The 19,758-nt window shown below is 42.7% G+C and overlaps 1 protein-coding gene across 1 annotated transcript in view; it reads right to left on the reverse strand.

The window, feature by feature from the left end:
• ZDHHC17 (zDHHC palmitoyltransferase 17) overlaps positions 1–19,128 on the reverse strand; it is a 71,696-nt gene extending 52,568 nt beyond the window's left edge. Inside the window, exons 1-2 of the mRNA XM_084516308.1 lie at positions 19,022–19,128; positions 194–297 (exon numbers count right to left, since the gene is read on the reverse strand). Of these exons, the coding sequence (XP_084372434.1) occupies positions 194–297; positions 19,022–19,084 (167 nt within the window). The 5' untranslated portion in view covers positions 19,085–19,128. The remainder of the gene's footprint in view (positions 1–193; positions 298–19,021) is intronic.
• Positions 19,129–19,758: the final 630 nt, after the last annotated feature.

Consider the following 19,758-nt stretch of genomic DNA (forward strand, 5'->3'; position numbering starts at 1 on the left):
TGATCTTAAACTGTAGGGCTCACTTCTAAAATCTTGCGTTATTGTATCTACAAATACAGTTAGCCTTCAACTTTCTGCATATTAAAAAAATACATTTTTCTATACATATATTATATATAAAAAATATATTTTGCTATATATTTGCATTTTGCTATATATATATTTTGCTATTTGACTCTCAAAAAAAACTTACTGTGTGGCTTTGACAATGTCCCAAGTGCTGTAATCATCAATGTGGCTTTTCCGTCCAAGAGATTCACTATATCCATGGTTGTAATGGCTTTGAGGCTTTATTTCCTAAAAGAGACAAACTTGTTATTAGAACACCAAAATGAGCATTACTGAAGTTTCTCAGAAAAAAATGCAAATCTGTAAGTAAAAATAATATAAGGACCCAGTTCAAAGCACTATAAAGCTACTTGAATCTGAGGGTGACCAGCTGACTGGTCATATTGGTACTTTTTGCAAAGTAGGCCACTGTATTCCTGAGAATAGACTGAAAACACCTTACAGAACATGCTACCCATAGCAGCAGGGTTCTGGCAAATCCTTTCCTGAGGAAGTTTTTAAGAATGCCAACAAAGGGAAACAGAATTTATTTTAAATAAATGCAATACATACAGTAACAGCTTAAAAAAAAAAAAAAAAAAAAAAGCTATTGGCCACAATTTGAGAAAGTCTCACCGCTACTACAAATTTTACGCTTCAAATCACAGAGTCTGTAAAATAAATACTTGAGAATGGATAATACCGGTGGCTGGAACCTACTAACACTTTATTGATTCTTCAACTCAAGTCCCAGCTTCAGAGGTGATCTATACGTTTAATCAATGCGTCTCTTTTTTGGCACAAAATTTAAAAAAAACAGAATTTAATACTTTGTCAGAGCTCCTCAGCACAAAAGTACAAAGCATCAGCATGACACATTCGTCATCAGATACAGTTCCTATTTACTTAATTACTTTGATGAACAGCATCGCTACAATGTTCCTTAATGTTCCCCTTGGTGGAATTTACATTAAAACACCGCGCTGACGGATCACTCGGGTGGCAACGCACCATTTTTCTTTAACAGCCGCATGCATGTAGAAACTCAGATAAATCAACTCAGCAAGTTGAAATGGAATGTATTTGACGTTTTCTCTACAATTTTCCATTTGTCACAAACACTGTGTAGCTGATTGCCTGTGTATCAGCACTGAATAACTTAAGCTGAATGTTTCTGTTACATACAACGCAATCAGAAAAAAAAAGTAAAATGAGGATTTTAATGCATTCGGTACATTTTATAGCACTGCATTGTACTAAGTTAATATTGACTACAGAAATTTTGTACATAAAAAGCCTTTCAAGAGATTCAAGCTTTTGGATTTTTTGTTTTGTTTGTTTTTACCAAGAACTTTACAACATAGCAATACTGCAAGCAAAATCTTCAGAAACAAATGCAGAAGGATAAATTCGGTCAAAATCAAAGACTGAATGTTAAGATCTATGAGCACTGCCAAGTTCTTGACATAAAAAGTAGTTCCTCCAAAAAAATAGGATTTGGGCCCAGAATAAAGACAGAACATGGCATACAAACAAGATGTCCATGAACACTGGGCACACTCATCCTTTTTTCTGATTATAACACATATTTAGGTAAACAATGCAAACTTTATTTTGTGCTTTATGGGATAAAACAGTATTTTGTATCCTCTATTACTCGATTCTCCATCATCTCAAAGTGTAAGAGTAAAATTGCTTTTGATAAAAGCGATAGCTCTATCTGGGACCTAATTTCTATGTCTTGTTCTCTACTTCAAACAGCAGGAGCTTATGGTTTTGGATCACTGGTGGCAGTTGCAGACCCTGAAGACGACCCCAACAGGACATCCTTGCACGACCTGCATCCTCACTTATAGCAGGGATTTAAGTGACATCTTGGGAAGGCTCCGCAGGAACAAAGCAGGAACCCACTTGTAAAAGAGTGGGAGAAGTGCTCCCTTTCTTCTCGCTCATCCCCAGCCTCACCCGTCTTTGGATAACACCCAGCCAGTCCCCATGACACACAGCCTGAGCCACCCACCACAGCTAAGACAATCAGGGAACAGAGCACTGAACCCCAAGATTTAGCTACTCATACACGCCTAACTCTACAAAACAAGTCTGTCTCCATTTCCAACCATATTGTGCTGCACTTATGCACGCAGACATAGCTGCGGCATCTCCGTATGGAAAGGCATGTGTTAAAAGCGAGCAGTCTTACTCAATGACATTAGAGTATGTCAAGAGACTGCAGATAATTCATTGAATGCTCACTTCCTATTTCAAGATGTTCCTTTATTCCACAAAATACAAATTTCTACAAAGCCATTCAGAAAAAAATAAAATAAAGGAGGTGCAGGTAACACTTCTGAACCATCCTTGGCCTTTTGGGAACCTTCTCAGACCAGTCACGAGGAAAGCAATTCAACACCTTCACTTCTTCAGCACCATTTTCAGAACAAATTACCCATACGTATAACTTTCAAAAATTTCATTTTTATGCTGACTTTTCTTAAAAGGAATGATTTTTTTCCCAGTTTCACTCAGTACCCAAATGATCCAAGCACATCTTTTCATGACCACGATGTTTTCTGTGGTGCTCCATCGTTTCACTGTTTTTCTAAGCCTGACAACCTAACTGGATTAACCAATTACGCATTGCCAGCCCAGCAGGAAGGCTTCTCTGTTGCCATCTCTACAGGAGGAAACCTAAAATTGCAACAGGGCATCTGCTGTCATCCAAATCACACGCTGCAATCCATTCTCTTACTATCCCGAAACACAGCTTCATTTTGGGTTTGAAAGCGGCAACAGCTGAACCAAACCTCCTCCACCTCAGCTACTAGTTACTGTCTGGAGTAAAGATGCTGAAAAAAGTGCCAGATGACATGACAATGAAAACAAAGCAAAATAGAATAGCTTAATAAATTCTTTGGTTTTGTGCCATGCTGCTTTCCCTCAAATTAGAAAAAAAACAGACTTCATACAGCCTGTTCACCTGTTATTCCACTCCACAATCACACCAGGATTTTTCAAATTGGAAATTCCCTGGGATGCTAAAGGGAAAAATCCACCAGGCAGAGGCCAGAACAAAGGCAATCTGGTGTCCTGGAGTATCCCGATGAGGAGACATTCATGGAGGGTGTTTCTTGGGCTGCCACAGCTGCTGAAGAGGGGGAGGGAGGGGAGATCTGTCTTGTTATCTCGCAGCTATTAAAAGCAAACAGAAACTTATTTTCAGGCAGATGTTAATTTACTAGGGAACACTATTTCTCTTAAGCTGCATTTTCCCAAGCACTTTAAGCACACAAACCAGGCTCCTGTTCCCTTGGGCCCACGCTAGCAAGCCAGGAGAGCTGCCTGCTCAGAAGCGATGCGTATTTATGTCAGCCTAAAGTGACCATGAAACCACAGCCCTATGATACTAATGCTTTCACTAAAGGGTTTATGGGAATACAGCAGAAGCTTGAAAATTAATTATTAACCATATAAATTAAGAAAAAAATGAAGTGAGAGGTGAAATTCATCAGCCCCTCCAGCTTACCTCTTACTTTTACTAAGCACGTCCTCATGTCTCAATGACAGCATTCCTAAGTTTTTAAGAGTGCATCTTTTGATCTCCTTTTGTACTGCTGGGATCACTGCAAGACCCACCCCAAGTGAATGCACACCAGACTCAGGTGCTCAGGGGGTTACCTGGAAGTTTACCCAATGCAGCCAGGAAGCACTTCCCCTGAACCTTCAGCTTTTTATGTTGCGGTCACTGTCAGCCTTACTGATTTCAGAGGGCAATCTGGTTTGTATGAGTCTCTGCTAAAGAATCCCACTCATTGGACCAAACGCTGACCTCTCAGGAAACTAGAAGCTGTTGTATTTAACGCAGTTCACCTCCTCACATCTCATGACTTGCCATGCATTGCTATCTAGCCAACACAAGTCCATTGAACAGATTTCAAATAACTTCAGATTAATTTTTTATTATTAATTTTCAAATAACTTCAGAATCCGATATCAAATAACTTCAGCCAAAACAGTAAAACTTTATGACCGACACATATTTAGTCCTATTAACACCATCACTTCAAACCGAAGTGCAAAGCTCTCCCTAGGTATTCAATGCACAGCACTGAAACCCAACAGCACCTTCCCAAGACCCGTAAAGAAGTTCAGATGATGCCCTTTTTTTGTGTTCTCTAATTGAAAACTGCAATTTGTAATACAGACACTTGCAAATAAATGATTTCTGAGAGGTCTATTTCTTGAATGAGAAGAGACAAAACCTGCAGTTACTACCTAGCCAGCAGTCAAATTCTGCCACATATCTCTGTACTTATTTAGAAAGAAAAAAAAATTACAATGTGTTCATTTCATTTTTATACCTTATTGCAAACCATCTGAAAGTAGACAAGCTCTTCCAGCACGATTACAGTAACTCCTCTTTCTCAAGGACTGCAACTGTACATAGAATTTGCAACACTCAGCATTGGGACAGCCCAACACACAGAAGGAAACAGATAAGCATGAATATTCAAGGTTTCAACTCAGTCACGTGAATAAAAACTGTATTGACACCAGAACTCCTCATAAGCCCCTATGTGCTGGGATATATTCACCTGTTAAAAGCCCTGTAAAAGACACTGATTAGAATACAAGCAAACTTCTGCATCTCTCTATAAAAAGATAAGAATTTGATGCCACTGAGCACCTTTCCTTCATAATATGCATGGTAACTGCAAATCCTTCAGATACAGCCTAGACATTAGCCATGTATTTTCATTCAAGAGATACAATAAGAGGACTTAACATGAACACCTACATTAATCCTTCAAAATAAACAGGCCTGACAAGAAGACAATCTTCACTGCAAGCCTACCACTTTGTAATCTACACGGAGTATTTCACTTCCAGTCCATTTCTAGGTCTAATGTCAGGGAAAAATAGCCCCATGCATAAAAGGCTTTTTTCAGATGTGGCCTCTCGAGTCTGAGTAACACTAATATAACATGGGGAGAAACACAGGATTGAAAAGGATGAAGACATCTTGAGCAACCAGTACATTATTTAATTTGCAAAATGTTTAAGTAACCTCCTTTTTTAGACAGCAAACGTCCTGCTTGTCCCTGGGAAGGCCGATTACAGGTCTGTATGGGGCTGAGTTTGTCCAACGTTAGCCGGTCTGCACCAGCAGCTAAGATAAAAGAAACCCTAAGTCACAACATTCAGACAACATCTATTTTGGGGGTTTAACAGAAGATTAAAACACACAAAAACACAGATTACTTCCCTCTACTTGTCAGATGGAAGAAAAAGCTCCGTTCAAAAATCCTATTCTGATCTGAAATATTTACCCACCGTTATTAACAGAACAGGACAAAGCATTAAAAAGTGAAAAATAATAATCTGTTCACAACATGCATTTCATAGACCTTAGCATCACTTTTACCGTCAGTTTCAAGTTCTCACTTGAAATAGCAAAGAATGAAGCTCCTCTAAACTCATGTCCCCTCACAAGTTTTAGGAAAAGAGTTGAAGTCCTTGCAATTGCTATGGTTTTCCTTTTATTTTTTTTTATTTCTGGATAGGCAACAGACCGGTAGTAAAGAAACAACAGATCAGATTGAGCTTACAACACATACCATGTTCACAAATGGCTTCAAGAATACTCCTAAAGTGTTAAAATATTTCCCCCTTTATGACGAAAAGGATTTATTTCAGCAAAATTTAATTTTATAACAATGACTGACTGTTAAAAACCACTAACAGCCAATTCAAAGATGAAAACCTAACTGAAATCATTTATGTTGATGTTCTGATCTCTATGGTCAATGGCTTTTCCATCTCCCCACTCTTCCCTGCCTGGCTGCCAGGAAAGTTAAACAGAAGGTAGCAGAGATGAAGCTCGATTTCACCGATTTAAAATAAGCAGGTTGCAAACACCAAATCTCTACTTACTTCATCCTGCTTCAAGGAGCCGTTTCCAAGGGTGACTTGAGCCAAATGAAGAGCTGACCATTGCTAAAACAGAAAGGTCATCTCTCTGCCCACCCACCCCCATTGCTCTTGGCTATCTGCTTCCCCTGCATGGCTCAGTACTGAGAGCTGCAGCTGCAGTCAGCCAGCTCAGGTCTTGGAAGAAAGAAGAAATTTTTCTGCTCTTGCCTGATTCTTCTACTAGGGCTGCAAGTTGAATCTGTTTCTGCCACAAAAAGACAAGCTCTGCAGCCACTGGCAGAGGGAAAACAAGGTAGCAAGACCTTAGCAGCTGCTGGTTGCCAATTTGACCAAGCAATGGTGGAGTTCCACACTCAAGTTCTTAAATGGTGAAGGACTCCAGGCTGGCAGGATGAAGAAAATGCTGCTGCTTCTAGGAACAGGTAGAGCTGGCTGGCTGAGAAGGCTGCACGAGAAACAGAGTTTTATTTATTTATAATTAAACTTGGTCCCCTCATTACTACTTATTCGAGATGAGCTTCCACTTCGGTGACTATCCTCTGACAGTGCCCTAATCACTCACATGCATCTGTGGCTAGTTTGTCATTGCTCATTAGGCACAAATTGTGCAGGCTGCTTGCACAGACACAGAAGTAATGAAGGGTAGGGAAAAAATTACGCAGAGAAGGCTGAAAAATGTATTTTGGAAAGAAGAAAACACGGTGCAAGAGAAAAGGGAACCTCCTCGGGAAAATGGGACCAATAAACTGAAGAAACAGAAAATGGAGCAAAAGATGAAAAATAAGACTAAAAGAGAAAGAAAGAAATGTGGGGGATGAAGGGGAGGAGAATACAACTGCCAAGCACAAACAATACTGGCATTCCCAAGCAATTCTCTTAACAACCAAATTCACAAGTTATGCTGATTTACCCTCAGTACCCAAATCTTAATCTTTTCCAATCAAAGAAGCCAAACATAAAAGAAGTTTAAAGATAATTCTGAAAACCGTATTCATAGAAAAAAAATAGGAAGTTTTGCATGAAAGAATAAGATGGCCAAGATGAAATTATTCTGTGATAGCAATTTCGTAACTCTCATAGCAGAAGGATATGAAGAGGTCAATATGCCTGCTTGGACATAAGGAAGGGAGGAAAATACTGCTGCTTACAGCTGCTACATATGGCTCTGGTAGGCATTACCAGATGGCTAGAACTGCTTCTCCTTTAACATTATGCAATGTTGCTGCAAAAGAGGAGATACCATGATTGTCAAATCCTGAATGGTGACCAAGTTCATTAAAAGACACTTAAAACAGAAATATTAACTAAGATAAAAATGTACAAATAAAAGCCTTACCTTTTACAAAATATCGCACACTATTTCCTGTGTTTCTTAATGAAAACAGGAAAAGCAAAACATTCAGACAGTGTGACACATATGTATCTTTACTGACAACTACACTATTTCAGTATCTGGCTGCAACACAAAGAATCTAGATAAAATCAGAAGTGACTGCAACTACGCGTGCTATTTCGGGGTAGCTAAATAATGAAACAATCCTCATGTGTGTGTTATGTTTAACAGACTACCGTGGGTTAAAAGAATGAAAGAATTCCTTCCCCCACATTTCTACATTCAATTTCTCTGTTCTTCATTTGGTGGAGCGCATTGCTTTTAATAAGCTTTTGCAATTTTCCTCCCACTTTTAAAGAAGCACCAGAAGCTATGAAGATGAATTTATTTGTACTCATTTGCATATTACACTTACAGACCCCCATTAGCGTATACACCAGCCACTCATGAACTAATATTAATAAAGAAGCACTCACAAACTAAAAGCAAAACAATTAATAACTTTCCTAAAAAAGATCATGTTTCTATGTTCACATTTATAACGTTAACATTTTCTAAAACTGATGATACTTTCTTGTCCCTATCCCTTCACCTAACTGCAGCACAGCCACAGAAACAGAGACTAAAGTTACCATGGCTTAATTTTAGGCAGAATCATGTCAGAACAGCTTTTTCTTCTCCAGAAACAGCAGTAAAGCTTCAGGTGATATCAGAAAGAGCTAACCTAACTGCCAGCTGTTGTCAGATGGGAGCAGTCCGCTCTTTCCTATATCCACATGAGGAAGTCCTAGATAGAAAGAAATCCTGCAGGGCTGTGTAGGTTCTTCTGCTTCAGGAGACAACCATGAGCATGAGAGTGCTGATTCGGGTTGATGCAAATAGACCTTCAGTTTTTCACATGCTGGAAAACAAGCATCTAAACCAGATGGCATTGCCCATGGAAAAGATGTGCAATGCCACCTCCATTTGAATCCTAGCTGGTCACATAAAACACTAAAAAAATATTAAAAAATTAAAGTTTGGTGTTTGGCTTGTAAATACACACTCATAGACTTATTTTATTTGGACATACACAGTTTATGCTGGGATTCTCCCCTCCCTCTAGTACAGCATTAGCTTACACAAAATGAGTATGACTTGACAAAAAAAAAATCTTCCATCCAATGCCAATTCTGTCACTGCTTTCCATCACTTTTCACATTTGACAGCATCTTAGTAGGTCTGTTTCATGGTTTCCCTCCTGTTTGCATAGATCCTTCACACGCCCATCGAAAGTAAGATAATTTATGAAAATCCCTGGAGAAGCTAATTATGGAATTAACACACACACACAAAAAAAAAAAAAAAAAAAAAAAGGCACCTAAAACAACTTCCTGATTTTCTTTTGAAAGCAGGTTACAACTGAAAATGAGAATGCTTTCTTTAAAAAGAAGTGAGATCAATGGAGCAAGGCTTCATCCCAAAGATGACAAAGCAGATCTTTTGCTGAGGCAGAGTTCCACCTACAAGCGACAGCCATCACGTAACACGAGTAACCCTGCACACTCCGCTGCAGACTTACATTTTTACATAACGAGGAGTCAGAGATGCTCAGCCAGAGCCTTCCACCCATCTGCTGCATGCAGATGCCAGAGATCTTGCGGATTAAGGTGATTTAACAGCTGGCAGCAGCTCAGTCCTGTTTGTCCAAAGCAAGCGTCCAACAGCAACTGACCACTTCCTCGTCATGTACTTACAGATGCTTCTGGACTGAAGAGTGTCATAGTTTAGTCAATACCAGCTTCACAACTAGGGCTTTCAGAAGGCCTTCTATTTGCACATGCATTACATGTATAGCCAGCAGGCGTTAAGACAGATGCATTTACTAGCATTTGTAATGGCTAAAATATTTAAAAGCTTACAATAAAAAGCTTAAAAGGTTTACAACGTACCTAATCACATTGATTTCCATGCAAAAGGTTCTCAGAAACAGTAAATACAAGTTTGAGATTTATAAATACAAAAGTATCATCCATCCATCAGCAGCTATCTCATACTTTAGGTACACAGGTGAACTACTGCGGACTGAGAAGTGGGAGTTAAAGTGCTTTATTATATTATACCCAGATTTAAAGAACTATGTTCTACGGTATTTTGTGCCTGTACCCTTACCTACCTCCTCAGTTCCTTTTCAGATGAGCAGATTTCAAATGAAATTATTAAAATAATTTAAAATAACAGAAAATTGTCATCTTTGTCATTTAGCAGCAGAAAACTCTACAATAAAGTATTCAGCATGAAACTGTACTTTCAAAAGTGAAACCCAGCAGCAGAAGCGTGCTGGAGAGAAGGCTGTTACATAGAGAAAAAAAAATCCCATTTATCCCCTAGGAGCATGAACAAAAAGCAAAACAGGCAAAACATACCTGCTGAGCACTAGAAAATATTAAATGGACTACATGCTCTGTTCAAAACGAGCATTTTCTATGCGATGGTAGTAACAATTTTTTTTCAGTACAGATAATAACCAGAAATGCTGGTACCAAAGTTTTGTCAGGCCAGGCCACGCACTGCGTAAGCACGCTGAAACCCTCACCTCAGGAACTTGAGTGCTTTGGGGCTGCTTTCTGGACCCCTGCTATATTTATGCACTTATAGGACTTGATAGAAGCTACCTGAAGATTCTCACAAGCACATGCCAATAAGAAAAAAATTAGAAAACAAAAATAATTGTATAGTCCACAGAAACCTTTTCATATCGTGTCTCAACCCTGTAATTTCTTTCAAGATTGTAATAACTACAGATGTTCACAAGTCAAAGCGCACTGACATTTTTCTAGTTGAAATTCTTCTCACTTTTTCTTAGAGATTTTGTTTCTTCCACAATTATTTTTTCTCCTCCTAGCAAGGGAAGTCCATAGAACTTGGGTTTAATTTAGCAACTTGTATCAACATGTACCTACATCTTTTTTTCTGTTTTCTTTTACAAGCTCTGCATTGCACTGGCATCCCAAATCCGAGTATTTTAACAGAAACAACTGTTTTCCAAGTGATTTAACCAGGTCCAGGTCTCAGAGCGTGAGAGCTTGCAGACCTCTCATTTAACATCAAAAAATCCCTTAGAGACTTCACATTAGTAATCAGCCATCGTAAGAAAAACTTAAAACCAACTGCAAATTTCGCTATTTTATTTTTCCACGAAACGCACATAAGCACGTATACAGCCGAATTCTGATACTCAACTACTCGGAGGGAAAAAAAATCCCAGAAAGGGATATTCAGAAAATTTGCAATGGTGAAGATTCTTCACGCAGTTTTAAAGTCTGCTAATATCACATAGTTGTTTTTTGTTTGTTTTTTTTTCCAAAGAATGGAAATCCAGCAGAGCAAGGGCTCTGCCTTGTTCAACAAGTATTTGCCACAGCACACACTTCAAATCTAAATTACTCTGTTTTGTGAGTTTGCAACTAACTCATCTCTGTGGAACAGTAGGAAAATAATCAATCAAGGATTACAGAACTGGCAAGTGCGCATCACAGAACCAGCAGTCTGCCAAGCCATGAACCCTTTCCTTCTTCCTTAGCACATAGTAGAGAAAAAAAAAATAACATTAATGCAACTTGCAGCAGTGCACAGCAAAGCACAATGTGAGGCAGCTTCATCCACCTCTGCTCTGCGACTCCTGACCTCCCCGGCTGGTCATGGCACCCCGTCCTCCATCTCCCTTCAGTACTGCAGCACATTTGACCCTACAACGAGCAGGTCTAGTGAACTCACAGGAAGTTTTTCACTTTTTTTTTTTTATATGGGATTAATGCTCTATTCTGCGATGAGTGTCAGTGGCAGATGAGCACAGCTGGAAGTGTTTAAGGCTAGGCTTCATGGCCACCTACCATCAGAAGGGGGGGGCACACTCCTGGTCCCAGCCACCCCTTCCCTGCTGCCTCTTTTAGCAGCTCTCACGGCTTTGCCAAGTCACCTCCTGGCCACACGCTGCAAGCACTGGCCAAGGAAGGGTAAGGGACTACATCTGGGTTCCTCGATGCTTTCAAAGCATGCTGATGTCCCCTTCCCCTTTACACCACGCTCCCACCTTCCCAAGTCAACCACCATCTCCCTCCAGACTTGCCTCAAGGAGCCTCGGGAGCTCTGACATTGCCACCACCCTCTGCTTTTGGTACCTCCTCCCTTGCAGGGAGGAGCAAGGAAACACTTCTATGACCTCAGGGCATCCTAAAATCCTAGGAAGGAATCACAAAGTTGCACAAGAGGAACTGCAGCCTGTGTTACATCAGGCTGGGCATGGCAGCCTGAGGGCTCCACTCAGCTTCCTCTGACTTCAGAGGACGCTCCTGCTGCTTCCAACAGCATCTGTGTAACAGGCTTCAGCGTTTCTCCCAACTGCAAGGATGCTCTGGAAGTCAAATCCGTACCTCACACTGCCTCTGGAAAGCAGCACAGGACAGTGTGAATGCTGAACTGTAAAATCCCAAGGCTGCACTCATCTACACATCAGCATCAATGACAATATTACCCGGTTTTTAAAGCAACTAGCAAACTTTTTTTAAACATTGTCCTCTTTATTCCCTTAAACTAAACTTCTGACAAGTCACCAGTACCCTCTTCCATAATTTTAATGCCCCATTGATTTTCTGAGCACAACGGTACACAGTGAAATAAATGCTGTTGAAGGAGCAAACTTCTGTGAAATCTGAGAGAGATGAAGTGTGTGCTTACCACGTTAACTGAGTCAACACAAGTTTAGGTCAAAGATGACATTTACCACAGATGCTTCAGAAAGTTAAGATCAGTTACTGTTGCATTTTCAGAAGAAAACATGTAGAAGAAAAAAAAAATATGCTTCAACTATTTACAGTTTGTTTTACCAGATTCCCGAGAAGCCACAATGATGCTATTAAGGAAAAGCCTGCAAGGATGAAAAAGTGCATGGTTTACAAGGGGACCGGAAACAATTGGGGGAAAAAAAAAAAAAAAAAAAAAAGAGAAAAAACATTTGTAAAAACTGCAAGAGAAGCACTGGCAATGAATGCAACAAGTCAGAAAAATATGAAAAACTGAAAGGCAAGCAGAAGGAGACGGCAGAGCCCTGGCCCTAGAAGGGCAAACAGGATACCAATACCCAAAAATGCCAGACAGGCAAAAGTTGTCGTACATAAGAACAATTGAATTGCCAATAATAAAAACAAAACCACAACATCTGCAACTGTTCAATAAATGCAAAACAAAAACAGCTGAGTGAAAAAATGGGAAATTGGAATCGCATCCCGCTGCCACAATACAAATGCTTTCTAATATCACAGGTACTCTCCAACTCCTTTAAAGTACAGGATGTTAAGGCCAGCCGTGTCACCCCAAAGATGTGAATGCTGTTTTCCATCTGAGCCTGAGGAAACTCCAGTGGTCTACACAAAAGACAACGTGGGTTGCTATTCTAAATGGTTATTGAGAAAAAGCAAAGATTAGTGATGCTAGATATCACGGCTTCCCAGGAAAACAAACTCAGCACTTTCAGCTCATAAGGAAGTAGTACAGAGTTAATGCCCTAAGTATATCATTCAGTATTGTCTGATATTTTAATTAAGATATCAGAACATTAAGAAAGTTAACGTGGTCTATCTTGGATGTATCACAAACTAGACAAGCCTCATTCTTATGATTGGTTTGGTAACTTACACGTGCTGTCATTATCCATGCTGGCCAAAAGAAGCCTCTTCAATAGCTCCTGTTCTAAAGCTGCAGCGCAGTGTCTATATAGCAATACTGCAAGAGCACTAAGCATCCCATAGAGCTTATATTTTGACCCCGTCCTGTTTCATGTTGCTCTACAACCTAGGAACAAACACCGCGTAGAGGCAAGTTTTCATGGCGAGCAAAAAAAGGGCAACAATTATTTCTGATACAATGCAGACTGTATCTCCTGGGGAGCTCGGGACCAGCCATGATAAGGTTTTTTAAATACCAACAAAGGTAAGGTCACGTATAAAATGAGGACCCAGCCAGGAAATTAGCCAGAAAGCATTAAAGAGACAGAAATAGACAATCAACTGGGCACAAGCTTCCAAGGTGATGCAGTTTCCAACAAGACCACTACAAGGGGCTGCACATATGGAGAACACCGAGTAAGAAAGTGAAAGTTATCATAGAATGGGCTGGGTTAGAAGGACCCTTAAGTACCACCTAGCTCCAAACCCTCTATGTTACCCACCAGACCAGGTTGCCCAAAGCCCCATCCAGCCTGGCCTTGAGCACCTCCAGGGATGGGGCATCCACAGCTTCTGTGGGCAGCCTGTGCCAGGGCCTCACCACCCTCTAAGGGAAGAATTTCTTCCTTTATGTATAATATACATCTACCTTTTTTTTTTTTTTTTTTTTTTTTTTTTTTTTTTTAAACTTTAAAGCCACTACCCCTTATCCTATCACTACCCTCCCTAACAGAGCCCCTCCCCAGCTTTCCTGTAGGCCCACTTCAAGTACTGGAAGGCTGCAATGAGGTCTCCCCAGATCCTTCTCTTTTCCAGGCTAAACAACCCCAACTCCCCTCAGCCTGCCCCCATAGCAGAGCTGTTCCAGCCCTCTGAGCATCCTCATGGCCTTCCTCTGGACTCTCTCCAATGCATCCATGTCTCCAATACATCCACTGCCCATGTCACCAACAAACAGTTCTGATCCCAGTACTGACCCCAGAGGAGCACCACTCAGTACTGGTCTCCACCTGGACACCGAGCCACTGACCACAACTCCTAAAGAGCTGGGTGACCACCCAGCCACTTCCTTACCCAGTGAGTGGTCCATCCATCAGATCCATGGCTCTCCAGTCTAGAGATAATGATACAATGAGGGACAGCACCAAATGCTCTGTACAAGTCCAGACAGATGATGTCAGTTGCTCTTCCCCTATCCACCAATGCTCTAACACCATTTTGGTAGGCCACCAGATTTGTCAGGCAGGATCTGCCCTTAGTGAAGCCACGCTGGCTGCCACCAGTCACCTCCTTATTTTCCATGTGCCTTGGCACAGTTTCCAGGAGGATCTGGTCCAGGATCTTGCTGGGCACAGAGGTGAGACTGGCCTACTGTTCCCCAGGTCTTCCTTTTGTCCCTTTTTAAAATGGGGGTTATGTTTGCCCTCTTCCAGTCAGTGGGAACTTCACCAGACCACCCTGACTTCTCACAAAGGATGGACAGTGGCTTAGCAACTACATCCGCCCATCCCCTCAGGACCCACAGATGTATCTCAATGGGTCCCATAGACCTGTGCACCGCCAGGTTCCTTAGAGGTCTCAAACCTGATCTTCTCCTGCAGTGTGAGGTTCTTCATCCTCCCAGCTGCTTTAGTAGCAGTCACACAGGGCCAGTTGCAGCAGTAAAGTTGCAGCTTGTTCTCGAGCCTGCTACTATATTGCTCTCAGAATAATGCCATAAAAACATGCAAAGAATACAAAAAACGTCTCAACAAGATACTCAGAAGATTCAGTATGACTGCAGACCACAGCTCTAGTGTAGGGATCTGATAATCATCTGCATATTATAGATCTGTATGTATTTATTTGGATAGATATCTCTCAAGACCTAATGATCTGAAACAAATTAAATTCATTCTAGAGGTAGGTTTAAGTCTTTAACAGAATAATTAAGTTTCAGGGCAACTCGCCCAGCCATACAGTAGTATCTGTTACTGCAAGATTTTCTTTTTTACTGTAGAAGTAGTATCCTGGCTATAAAAATAATTATTTCATAAAAAATCTTCCATGCCTGCATTAGAAGGCAGGTTAAATTTAGACTTGCTTTCCCCTCTGGCCTCACAGCCTATGAAGCTAAGCATGACACATGGAACAAGATTCAACTTCCGATATCAAACATGCTAACTTCTCTGAGACATCACAGTTCCATCCTCCTTTTTCAAATAAAGCAATAAATAACAACTGAATGAGATCACAAATGTAAGCTTAGTTTCTGGAGAGACCCTGACCAAGCTCCAGAGTCACTTCTGAAGTCTAAAAAGAAGATTTTTCTAACCAGAGTAAGCCAAAAAAAAATAAAAAATCAACTCCTACAGCCAAGACTTTCCTAATTACCAGTCGCTTCCACCTTCCACCCAGCACAGCCTCATAGCACTGGAGAACAGGCTCCATGGGTCTAACAAAGCAAAGCTCCCTCTCCAGGAAGAGTGCTCCACATGTCAGGAGAAGCACAGCCCTCAACAGCTGAAATACCTTCGGCAGGTCAGGCAGTATCAGCTCACACACAAGGAATATTTTGCAAACAAGAAGAAGGAAGGATAAAAACAAAATCTGTTTCCTAAATATTCCCCCACAACTCCTTTGTTTCAAAAGGAAACATCCAACCCTATCATCACCTACCACCGAACCATCAAGAAGGCGTCAGAAGAACTGTTTAGAAGATCTTCTGAACTGAAGGAAGGTGGCGAGGACTATTAAGACCATTTAGTCCAAGTGCAAACAGGGCAAGCAGCATTCCCATGCCAGTGCTACACCAAACAGATGGAAGCAGAGCTTGCATTGCAGCCATCACTGGGCGACCTGAGCAGTGGGAGGAGGAAACAAACCAGCAGGGACTGCCCAGCCCAGTGCCATGCCCCACGCTGGGGTGCTCCACGTGTGCACCCCAGCTCCTGCAGGAGAGCTACCACACTGCAGGGCAGCCGATGCCATCTGCGCCCTAGGCGTGCCCAGTTCAAAAGTTTGCATTTAGCCTCCCAAAAGGTGCCCAAACTCAGCTGAAAGCATCAGGGCTTGGATAATGCCTCCTTTCCCTTCTTCCTTTGTTAGTCACCCTCGCTGTTTACCACTTGTGCATTTCAGCTCTGTCCCATCTGGCTTCACGTTCCAGCCACTGGATCTCGTCATGTATATCCTAAATAAAGCGCTGCATCCCAGTAACAGCGCTGCCAAAAGCCACTTCTCACTATTTCTAACAATGTGAACGTTTTTCTCCAAGCCTTTCACCATAAGGCATTATTAAAGTCAGTTTTTAAACTCTTCCCCCACTTCCCAGTGTTCAACAATCACTTTTAAAGACTCAAAACTTCAAGGCAACACTTCACTGTTAGCATTACCCCATGCTCAGCCAAAAATCATCTCCTTGCTCCGGATCAGTAAACCACCTTTAAAAAAAATAATCAAGGAATATACTGCACATTTTTAGTCACAGAATTATACTGAGCTTCTGCAGAACTGCTCATATTTATATCCCACCAGTCAATATATTTCTGGATACAGTCCCATGCCTGCGTTCCTTATCTTCAGCACATAAGAATACGGCTGCATAAAGGTGGACTTTGCTTTACTAGCACACCTTCATGTGAGTGGGAGATGGTTTTGTACACTTGTTCTGTCCTCATTGCTTAATACCTATCCACCTTGTTCATCTGCAAGTTTTATTAACGGCAATTTTGTAATTACTTCCAAATCATTCACAAAAGCGCCTCAAGTCTAGTAGGTTCGCTCCTGCAAGGCTTTCAGGAACAATTCCCTCCAGCCACTGCTTCGGAGACCTAATAGTTGCCCAGCTAACTTTATCATATGCTGTAAGACCACACAGTGCTCATACGACACAAAGTGGCTGTTGGCTATTGCACTTCATGTCTAAGATGATGTTTGTATGCTCTACAGCAGTAGTTTACCAAACTGAACTTCGATAGGAAAGAATACCCTCGGAAACAAGTTTCCATTAATAAATTAGGCTGGCTTTCAAGTGAGTAGAAGACCCACAAACTTGGTCCAAAAAAAAAAAAACAAAAAAAAAAAAGCAGAAAACACACCATAAAAACCAGTCGCATAATCAGCTTCCTTAAGCATTCACATTTTCAGAACAGTTTTTACCTCTTCTTACCAAAAATTACCTGGGTCACTTGTTTATGCTGAGCCTTTCATAAATAAACAAATACATAAATCTTTCAGCGCCTTAGTACTTAAGTACTGTTTCACAATTTCTAAGACCATCTTTCCTACGACATCCACACTGACAGCATTCAAAAATACCTCATGGTCAAATACAAAGCCGGAGAGCCCACATAAAAACCAACCATCTCCCTCCCCCAAAAAGCCCCTTAAACTTTGAAAGTAGCTCAAATTAGTCAAACAAAAAGACAGTCAGAAACAAAACTAATTTTAAAAAGCACAGAAAGATATCTGAAAAAGATGCATGACACCGAGATAACACTAGCACGAAACATGGGAAACTGGGAAAGATTATGACAGCCCTATAAAAAGCATCACTTTTCTGTGTGTACAAACGTAAGAACCGATTATATGCTCCAACGTCACCACTTACATAAGGACATGGTGCTATTTTCTTAAAAGGTGGAAGTCACCGAGCACGAAGGCCGCTGACCTTCAGAAGAGCCACTGACCACAGGGTCTGTGGCAGCACAGCCCCCCACGGGACAGGATCCTCATGCTTTTAAAGATGCTCCAGAAACACTCTTTTCACAGCCACCAACACCAAAAACATCCTTCTCTGTGAAAGCTGATTTGCATAAAGGAATTTTAAGGACTGAGGGAACACCCACTAAGATCCACGCAAACACTGCCCTTATATACAGCCAGAGAGCACCTGACTGTATTGACTGGTCCGATACTCAACACTTCCAGGTAAATCCAACTACAAAACCTCAAGAGTCGCGGTGTTTACTGCAAATTGACACATTTGGGTTGGTGTTATGGTACAACGTTATATTAATTTCCTTCCTCACCCTTCATAAACACATTCCTTTGGTGCACAAAGCTGAGTAAGTAATAAACTCTACCAGGTCACCCAGCTAGCAAAACGCCTCCGTTTAACCTGAGACGTGTTCACCCGCTATGTGGCAATTACTCAAAAGTTCACCTAATGAATACTAATACACAGCGTATAAAATGCTATGGTTGACTAAGAGAGTGCAGATGCTTTTTATTCCATTTTACAGTTTTTGTCTTTCCCTCTGCCCGGGATATTTCCTTTGAGGCAGAGCCTTCAGTTTGGGTCGCTACTGCGAACTTCTGTCACTTCTGAAGAACATCAGACACTGGAAATGAGAGTGCCTCGCCAGTAACTCTGAAGAAACACGCAGTGTCTGTCTGTGCATATCGCTTAAAAATAATAACCAGGACGTATTTGGGGTGCACGCTTTGCTCTTTAACCTCCAGAACATGTGTCTCTGTTTTAAAGCCGTAGGAAAGCGCGGCTCGGAGCGGGTAGGATACACAGCCGCATACAGCGGCCTACAGCACCTCCTCAGTCCTCAGCAAAGCCCGAAGTGTCCTCAAGACGCTGTTTTAAGGAAAACGCGTGCCACCTGCCCAGCACACCCCGGCGCCTGGCGCACGCTCCCCCCTCTCCCCCAGGCGGGCGCTGCGCACCCCAACACCCCCGCAGCCCCACACGGGAGCACACAGCGAGCCCCCCCCGCCGTGCCTGCCCCCACTCCCCCCTGCAGGCCGGACACACGGCCGGACAGACCCACAGCCGCCCCACAGCGCCGGGGCCGGCAGGAGGCGGCCTCCTCCCCCCTCCCGGGGCTGGGGGGGGGCGGCGGGGCACCGCCCGGGGGCACCTCCCGCCCCGCTCGCTGCCAGCCCCGCCTCGCCTCGCTGCCCCCGTGCCCTGCCGTGTCCTGCCCTGCTTTGCCGTGCCCTGCCCTGCCCTGCCGTGCCCTGCCCTGCCCCGCCGCCCCGTGCGGCCTCGCCCCGGCGCCGCGCTCGGCCCGACCTCGGGGTGCAGGATGGGCACGCAGCCCGCCTCCTTCTCGTACTCCTCCAGCGGCGCCGCCATCTTGGAGCGAGCCCGCCGCCCGCTGCATGCCGGGTGCTGCGCGCGCCGCCGCCGCGCCGCCCCGCCCGCCCCCGCTGCCGGCTGAGGGCAGCGCAGGGAGGGGAGGGGGGGGGCGCTGATGGTAACGGGCTCTAACGGGCACCAACGGGCACCAACAGGCACCAACGAGCTCTAACGGGTGCTAACGGGCACCAGCCTGCTCTAACGGGCACCAACGGTTGCTAACGGGCAGTGGGCGGTATCCGTGCCTCGATGCCCTTTGGGAGCGCGTTGGTGCTTGGGGATGCCGCTCTCGGCGTGTGGTTTCTGAGAAATTTCAGCTGGATTAATTAACTCGTTATTATTTGGAACTGAAGCAAAATGAGGACTCCTCTATGTGTGTTATGTTGGTTTATTTCCCCGCTAGCGCTTGCCCGGTTCTCTGGAAGTTACCTACATGCCTGCTAGTAGCAAAGAGAGCAAGAGAGGTTTCCAACATTTCCACTATCAGCTCAAAAATAAAAAATAAATTTAAAAATATATATGTAAACCATCACCATGCTCAGAAAGTCGACAAAGGATCCATTCCAAGCACTGGTGCCTAACTGAACTGATGATTTCTTACATCCTGCCACGCGCACTACCCTAACGGCCAACCCGCATGCTGAGGATTTAGGGGTCGGATTAGATTCTGG

Source organism: Aythya ferina (genome assembly GCF_964211825.1).
Source record: "Aythya ferina genome assembly, chromosome: 1".
Lineage (NCBI taxonomy): Eukaryota > Metazoa > Chordata > Aves > Anseriformes > Anatidae > Aythya > Aythya ferina.